The sequence below is a fragment of the Podarcis tiliguerta genome, assembly GCF_965153285.1.
Source record: "Podarcis tiliguerta genome assembly, chromosome: Z".
Classification (NCBI taxonomy): domain Eukaryota; kingdom Metazoa; phylum Chordata; class Lepidosauria; order Squamata; family Lacertidae; genus Podarcis; species Podarcis tiliguerta.
Window position 1 is genome coordinate 25,963,583 of NC_139553.1, and position 9,288 is coordinate 25,972,870.

The 9,288-nt window shown below is 38.1% G+C and overlaps 1 protein-coding gene across 2 annotated transcripts in view; it reads left to right on the forward strand.

Annotated features, from left to right (window-relative positions):
* Positions 1-8,672, forward strand: part of LOC310669494 (phosphatidylinositol-binding clathrin assembly protein-like) — a 50,319-nt gene extending 41,647 nt beyond the window's left edge. For both annotated transcript variants that reach the window (XM_083423682.1, XM_083423683.1), the window contains one exon: positions 308-8,672. In XM_083423682.1, the coding sequence (XP_083279808.1) occupies positions 308-322 (15 nt within the window). In that variant the 3' untranslated portion in view covers positions 323-8,672. The remainder of the gene's footprint in view (positions 1-307) is intronic.
* Positions 8,673-9,288: the final 616 nt, after the last annotated feature.

The following is a 9,288-nucleotide window of genomic DNA, read 5'->3' on the forward strand; positions in this document are numbered from 1 at the left end:
TCCGTGTGCTGCTCTGGTTCGCCAGAAGCGGCTTAGTCATGCTGGCCACATGACCCGGAAGCTGTATGCTGGCTCCCTCGGCCAATAAAGTGAGATGAGCGTCGCAACCCCAGAGTCAGTCACGACTGGACCTAATGGTCAGGGGTCCCTTTACCTTTACTAATGTGTGTATGTACAAAAGAATTGTTGTGCACCAGAATTTTGTTTTAAAAAATATATGAAAAAGCAGTTTACAAGTATTTTGTGAATAAAAATATGTAACCTTAATGACTTTCATTCAGCTTGTTTTTCTTTATATATGTTGCAGATACAATTTATGTAGACCCGCCAAAGCAGCAAGACACTTTGACAACCAAATATTGGTAGAAAGAAGACAGAACTTTTGAACTGCAGTCCTCACTAGGGCACATACCTGCTTCCCATACAATATCAATTACTTTGAATTGCTGTGCTTTAGAGATCATTGTTATAACAGTCACTATGGTATGAAATCATGTTTGGTTTTGGATAGCATAAGACTGTTTTCAGTGGAAAGCTGAAGTATTCTGAAGCTGAAGGTCAGCAAAGTATGTAAGGAGAATCCTGACTTTCCCTTTTTAAATAAGAGCTTACTTGGAAACTCTTTGCAGCATTTCCATGCAACAGCTAGCCTCTAGTAAGCTAGTAGAGGGTATAATTATTCTATTTATTTTCTCCCAGAATTCTGTGGCCGTTGTTACCATGGCACCACTTAATGAAGTTGAGCAATAAACCTTTCAGATACTCTTAAGCAGTACCTGATACAATAAGACTCTGAGAAGAATCTTGCATTATCAGAAATGCCAATATTGACTGCTTTTTCTCATGCTAGACTAGTTTCTTCTAATTCACAAATTTTGTACTGTGAGTTTTAAATGCTGTGAATCAACTTTTAACTAAATGTAGGCCATTAACAGAAAACTAGAGTCAATTGGCATTTCAGCAGAGCGTTGCCTTGCCAAGTGATAGAGTTATGCTTTGGCAGAGACTGGGGCACCTGACCTATTTTGAAGAAAATAGTATGTTACAAAGTAGAGTGTGTGCAGTCCAGGCATGGATGGCAATAGCTGCACTTCCTTATGCAGCCTCTTATGTACAGATAGCAGCATCATTTCATACTTTAGCTAGAGTTGCCTTCATGTCCCAGAAAAAAGTCTGCAGGTGGCCAGCAGCAGTGAGTCTGGGAAGCTTTTTGCCCTTAATTTAAGATGTAGGGCACCAGCATTTTCTTAGTCATTCATCATTTACAGTGCTGCACTTTAAGAACTGGAAAATTGTGTTCCTGAGCTCCTCTATCCCTCTATAGCTTGCGACCCATGTTGTGGGTAAAGGAGCAAAAGAAAATTTTAAAAGGGCCAGTCACTACATAAAACAAACTTTTTTGGGGGGGGAGGAGGGAGTGTAAATATTTGTAAACCCTGAAATACAAAAAAAATCTAGTGCTGCATAATCTTTTCTTCTTCTTTGTAACACATTCAAAATGCAGATATTGTACTGCTTTAAGACATTTAGCTCAAATTTCTTTTGTATTGAAAAGTTCAGACCATTATCCTTCAAGATACTTAAGATATTATTGCAGTGTAGGAGAATGTAAGATGGTCCGTGATTTTTAAACACAATGCCCCAAAATAATGAAAGGATTACCTTAAACATTATTTTTAAATTTGTCAGATGGAGTCCAGGGCATACCTATGAGGGGAGATGGGAAGCAAAAAATGATGATGATGATTTATTTTTTAAAAGAACATTTTAACTGAAGAAAACGTGCAAACTGGTTCTTTCCTTTCTATCACTGCTGTGATGATTTTCTTGTCTTGAGCTCATTGCGGTAGCAATAACAGCAAAAAGCCTCTCTCTTAAATGTCATGTGGCTTTCTTTCATTAAGCTTGCCCCTTTTTATCATTTAAAACTTTTTGCAGCACTTGAGCTTGATCTTCCAAGTGTTTTTGCCAAGTTATTGGCCCTTGTTCCGTGGGAAGGGATTTGCAGAAACAAAAAGTACTTTTGTGGCTCAGGCTGTGTCAAATTCTAGAAAACCAGTCTTTTCCCTGTAAGTGTCTTTTGTGTTTGTTAATATTGTGCCAAGAATGTAAATATATATATATATGCTTGCTTCAAGAAAGATATACTTGTTTTGTCAAACTAAACATGATTTTTTAAAAAAATCAAATCGTTTTTTTACATATGTGTTTGCAATTTGTAACCACTAACTTTGTATGGATTAAATGTTGCAAGTTGGAAAAAACGTTTCAGACCAAATCTTGGACATGTACTGGCAAAGACGTAAACTGGATGCATGTACAGTAATTAAATGTGGAAAGTGAATTTTCAAGGGCTTTGGGCTTTAATGTTCTCTCCTGGTTTGTCCAAAACCAATATTTATTGTAGCCCTATACAAGCTGGAGCAGCTTACTTAAAGGCCTTGTTTTAGTTGATATTCTAGTGAGTTAATTCAAATGATCCTCATTTAGGATTTTAAATCATGCTTTTAACCAATTTTCTGTCTTTTAATCCAGTTTGGATCAGTACATGTATTTAAATTACACAGATTTTATAATAACTAGCTAAAATGTTTGATCTCAGAGGCTGTGACCATGTAAAGTTTGGGGTTGTAAAATAGGCAGCAACCTTTTTTATCCCCCAGATATTATTTTCTAATAATTCAGTTTAACTGTGCTTAATTTATTGCATTTACTGGCTGCAGTCTTACAGCAGGGAACTTCATGCAATACCCACCTCCTCAGAGAGAGGGCAGCTTCAACTCTCCAAATGAATGGGTTCATGTATGATGTTTATGTGCTTTCTACAACATTATACAGTAATCATTGATATATCCATTAAAATCAGATTCAAAGCATAATAATAATCACAATAGTCCCACGGTAGCATAAGCCGCCAATGCTTACACATTCTTGCTTCTATTCATATGCAATTTAATTCATTAAGGAAGACTGGATTTTGTAATTTCTCTTTTCGTATCTAACTTGCCAGCTCAGTGACCTGAACTCAAAATGTTACTGAGTATGTGCATCTTCTTATGCTTGCAATCTTTGTAAGCAGTGTGATACTTGCACAACCTAATTTAACCTTTTCCCAACAACAAATGTGTGGGGATTCCCCCATGCTCATACATGAAGGTAACCTGTAAACCCTAGTAATGGCATTGCTCTTAACCTGTAATGATTATTTGAGGAATTCTTTTTAAGAATTGTTACCCACTATACTGGTGTAATTTTTGTCAGATTCAGTTTTACATTCTGTCTCCAATAACCCTAAACTTGGAGGTTGTGCTTTTATCCTATAACCAAGGACTTTGATTTTATAATAAATGAGCTTTCTAGACAATAAGTGATTATCTATTTGTTCAATAAACCAATGGCATCTTGTCCAAAAAAGTAAATAAATGTCAGTAGCTGTATTTTGGCTGTCAATATTAGCATTGAACCTTTGTAGGTAATACTTAGTCTGTAGTTCTTTAACTTATATATAAAATTCTCCCTCCTTTATCAGATCTTTAATGTGCAATTGGTGGGGTGGTTCTTGAATATGATTAGAGTACTGTCTTTGCTTCATATTTAGGTTGCCGCAACTGAGAACAGTGGCAAGGCTAGTCCAGTAGTGGAGGAAGCCTTTCAGGCACGTGGGGTGGGGTGAACCGCCCATAGGGGTGGGGCGCTCTGCACTCATAGAGATGGAACGGGGTGCTCAGCATCCCGTGCTGTCCCTATGGGCACTGCCACGCACCCTGTGCTATTCCTATGGGCGCCAAGCACCATGGGGTGCACAGTGCCCATAGGGACAAGACCGTGCCCTTAGGGACGAGACGGGGTGTGCGGTGCCCATAGGGACAGGGTCACACCGGGGCCTCAGCCACCCTACAGCTGGGGGGGGAGGCAGGCGGACAGTGCAGAGCCTGTGGGCGCTGAAATGCATGGCTTGTGCGTGAGGCAAGCACCGCGGTGACAAGTGTCGCCCACCCTTTTGTCACCCCACGTCAGGGTGGCACCCAGGGCGGACCACCCCCTCCCCTCCCTTCGTACCTGGGCTAGTCATCCCTGCAGCCACACTGGGTCTTTAGGGAATCGTCTGTTCTTATGGAAAACCAAAATAACAGTTTGGTCACAATTGCTAGCACCACTTTCTGTGCCAAATCTGGAGAATTGGAACTCTCCTATCTCTGTGGAGGTGGGTTTATCACTCATTTCCTTGCTGAAAGATTGCAAGGCATCTTTTTTTTATATAGCTGACCCTAGCAGTTAGATGGTGGTCACTGTTAACATTATTGAAACTGCATTTGGGGTTGCTGTGGCCAGAATTACACTTTTATTCGTCTTGCCAGAAATGCTAAAAGTACAGGTAGCTGTACTATTTTCAACTTCCAGTTGGCGAAAGGTTGTTTACAGTGGTATTAGTGGTGTTTATAATTGAACTGTCTGAATAATGTTAGATTATATGTATTTAAAGGTTTTTAAAAGCCAATAAGATGTCCATCATACATACTTGACATTTGCTGCTTCCCTATTAGATATATTAGCAGGTTAAAGCTAACTATAAAAATAGCAACTCAACTAAACTCAGGACAGGATTGCACTGCATATGACATCGTTTTGTAAATTTATTGTGAGAGTAAGATGCTGACCAACCTACTGCCTTCTCAAAGATACTGACTTTAGAGAACAACAACTCCTTCCTTATGAATATATTGGTATCATTTCTATTATTCATTATTTTAGGGCAACCTTCCCATGCTGACTGGGGCTGATGGTAGTTGTAGTCCAAAACATCTGGAGGGCGCCAAGCTGTGGAAGGTTGCCATAGTGTTTTGGCCATTAACGGGTTGACTGCAAATATGTGTTTGTGGTCCTGAAATATTTGCAGGTGAAGCAATGTGGTGGTGGTCTTGTCACAAGATTATCCTTAAGGCAGTGCTATCCTTAAGGCAGTGCTACAAGGCTGCCATTTTAAAAGCTACAAAACCAAGGCAGATTTATTTCATCTGTTTTTGTTCCATTGTTTCCATTGTATTTAGGGTCACAGCCTAAATCTTAAGATTGGTGTGTCCTGGCTTTAGTTGTGTCTGATACTTTTATAGTTTGATAATTGGACTGGTAGGTCAGGGTTGTAATTCCCACAGGTATTCAGAGAAAAAATGCATGAAGCTGAGGAGAAAGAAATACACACACTCACACACCCACACACTCGTGGATTTCTGTGTCAACACCATTTTCTGCATTTCCCATATTCAACTCCCAATTAGAGATTTATTTTTGCTTTAAAAAAGACATATAGGTTATTAAAATGGCAAGAATTCTGTCTTAAAAGCTTTGGGAAGCATGGACAGTTCGATTATAATATTATGATTTCGTACATTCTTAAAACAGGATGAGAGCGATGGCAGTTTCATCATGTGGCTTGTAGGAGAGTGTGTGAGAATCTGAAGGGTGATAGGTGCCCTTGTACAGAGAGTGCTCTCTCTAAGGGTCAGATTAGACATGATGATAGTGGCTGTGCTTTTTTTGTTCACATCTCTGCCTCGTTTTCATATAGAATGGAAGGTGGCGTCTGAGCTTAATATTAGAAAGCATGGACAGGCATGGAAACCAGAGCCCGTTCCCTCACGTAGTCCATTGCCCACATGTGCCCCTCCAGCTCTGCTTCTACACTGGAAATGAAATGAGCTGGGAGTAAATAATGGGCAATGAGCCCCATGTAGTTAATGCCACGGACTGGGAAGAGTCAGTCCCCTTTATTGTTGCAAACCTGTTGCAGTTAAAGCCAGCCTCCACCTTACCCCACTTTATATGAGACCCAGGAATAAATAAACATGGCTGCTATGGTCACATTAGTTGGCCATAAGAATAGAAATGTGATATTAATGGGTAATATTGTCATACTTGAAAATGTCTCTTCTAAAGCTGTTGCTCCTTTTCCTAGATATACATTCATTTTTTAAAAATGTAATAAAGACATTTTCAGTCTCTGATAAGAATGTGTAGAGCTTAAAAAGAAAGCAAGTATACTTTTTGGGTTTTTTTGTAAAATGTTGTCTTTGACTTTAAAATTAAATACAGGGTGTACCTGGATCTGTTTGGGGTTTATTGATGTGTGGTAAGGGTGGACTACAATTTTAGAGTAGAATGCACTGTGGATCAGTGCTTTTATTTGTACATAAAAGGGAAAACTTCTTTTCTTTTTAAGTAGCCTGCATTTTGAGAATAATATTGACATGCGCTGTGTACCAGTCACTTATTTCCATTTTAAAGATTATATTTTTGAGTAATGGGGAACTGTACATGCTATCTCTACAGTTTCTAGAAATTACTTAGAAATGTTGCTTTTGAATATGTAATTTGACTTCTTGGCTGTCCCATGTACTGCTTTAGTATGTATTGTGTACCTCATACCCCCAGCTTTCTGATGATAGCATTTATTTTAAAATATTGTAATAACCAATGCAGTCTTTATTCTTCTTCTCCCCCTACCCTACCAGTTTGGTAAATAATTTGATGCAATTGTATTCCTTTATAAAATACTTGGCTGGAATTTTCTTGAAATATTGGAAGCAGGGGGGAAAGGTGTTAAATGTGTATGTTGTTCTGGGTTTGGTTTTCTAATTGATAATTTCAATTCATTGTTCCCAATATTCTCTTCCTTGCCCCACCCCAATGCAATAGGTATGTGCCTTTATATATATATATTAATTTGACAGGTGCTTCCTGTTTGCAGGATGACTCTTTAAAATTCTTGTATAATTTTTGTCACAGCAGGGCAGTATTGATAATCCATATATTTGTATTTCAAATATGATTTAAATTGCATATTGTATCTGATATAGAAAATGTATTGGGGTTTTTTTCTGTAGTATTTGATCATTTTCTATTCTGTAGGTAGAACAAGCAAGGAAAACCTCGTTGTTGAAGAAGATTGGAAGTTTAGTTGGGTTTTCAAGCAGATATTAGGTCCCATGTGCTCACTAAACAACATGCATGCAGCATTGGTTCCAGATAGTTAGTAGCACATAGCTCCCATTGTAATTAATGGGACAAGTTAGTAGTAACTTGATTACTGCCTTAGTCTGATATAACTGTCTTGGTCTTGGATCAACCTATGGTGTTGAGTTTGTTGAACAAGCCTCCTTGCAATCAAGAGCATATGCCACTAACTCCATTAACTATTTCCTTCACAGAACAAATAACAGATTGGGGGTGAGTGGGTGTCAAGATTACTAGAGTGTAGGGGAAAGGCTTAAACCCTACTTCTTGCATATTATAACCCAGACACCTGATTCTCACTATTTCCTCTCTTTTCCTTTTTAAGACACATGAAATTGGGTTACTCATTTATTGCATTGTCTAACATGGTCCCAAGAGGTCAGCTGAAGGGAAGGAGCTGCTTAGTGAGTCTTACAGTTTTTGCAGTTCGGAAAGCAACTGCTTACATCAATAGTGCTAGTGCAGGCAAGGAGAGTCTCAGCAAACATGGGGACTTCATGACACACTAGTGCCATTTACCAGCTATTGGTGGAAGCAACAGGATAAAAGTTTCTGAGACAAAGCATTTGATTGTCACTGTGGTATTAACAATATTTTCCCCTGTGAGTCAGTTTTTAAAAGTCTACTACACCTTATTCTCTGAGAAATGGTATTGGTGAGCATTATGAGCCGAATCCTTAATTCAGTGACCTCTTTGCTTCATCCGTCTCTTATCAGAGCTAGGCAGCAGGAACCACAGCTTAAAGGCTAGATGTGAAGCTGTGGTTCCTGTTGCCTGGCTGTGATAGAGACAGACTATATTCAGAAAAATAATGTTGAATGCAGCTGCAGAGTTGACTTCTTATTTTAGAAAAAGAGGAAGTCATCTTGTGAATTTTTGTTTTGTTTTGAGAGCAGATTATAGTAATACCTGCCACATTAATTGAATGACAAACAGCAAAATGTTTGAATGCTGCATGAATACCTAGCAACCCAAATTTTGTTTAGCTAATAAAATAGCCATTTGCACCTGCAGGAAATTTCTTTTAATGTACCATTATTATTAATCAACCAATAGTTCTGTTGTGGTGAAGGCCACTAAACACCAAAATGATTCTAGACTTCAGTTTATCAAAGCAGATTCAATAATTTCCCCTCAACTGACATAACAAATAGCATATTTAATTATCTGTAAAACAATTAAAAACACAAGTACAATTAAAAATTGCAGGTTGTACAAGCATTGGTAAGACATTACTGAATAAATGCATTTAGCAATTTATTTTGAAACAGGGTTTCTGCAAATGTTCTCATATTTTGTATTTCAAATGTTTCTCGGTTTATTTCATATTTGAAATATAGCTTAATGGAGTGTATTGTGTTTTTTATTTAAACTACTCAAAAAATGTATTTTGCCCAGCTCTGCTTGTTCTTACTTAGATTGATTTTGATATGCTTTCCCTTTACAAAGTTGCAGTGTGAGAACATGGTGCATCTAGCCATCAAAAAAAGTAAATAAATTCCTGCCTCTTCTCCCCGCCCCCAGCACTTACTTTGCTGAAGCACAGGGCTTGCTATGTTAACATTTTAATGATCCTTGACAGTATGTAAAACAGGAGGTGGTTGAGAGTCCTCCATTTTGTTAATGAAACAGGTTTTGGAAAATAAACTGGCACAAAGTGTCTTGGGTGTGTGTTTTAATATCTTTCTTAAAAGCAGTGTTTCATTTCAACCAATGTGCGGGTCAACCAGCAACACTTAAAAGCTTTTATTGTTTTATTTGATGCCATTGGCATTGGGTGTTTAAGGATGATCAACTATGGCTAATGAACCAAAGGGCTTTTCCAAAAGGGATACACTTTTTCATTAATGGTTCAGGTAGCCATGTCAAACCAGTAGAATAAAACGTTCCCCAAAATCAGTAGATTTAATCCTTTTGAGTAGGACCAGCTAAGAAGCTACCAAGAAGTGAATGGGCTGAAAGTCTGTGTGACCTTTCAGTTGAACCTATCAAATCTATTATTGTACTGTCACTTTTGGAATTAAGTAGTTTTGTCAATGTTTGTGGTTGGCGATTCTGGTAAATTACTTACATTTTTCTTCAACTTAAGAACTGCCTTACCCTTTTAATTATTATTTATATAGCTCCACCAGTGACTAGTGCCTTACAGATCACAATAGGACAGGTCCCTGACCCATTCCAAAATTTGTTACAGCAGAAATAGCATAGGCAGTAAAAAAGGATGCACTACATGGTTGTTTCAGGTATATGTGCATATTTACAGGCTGTTACAGAAT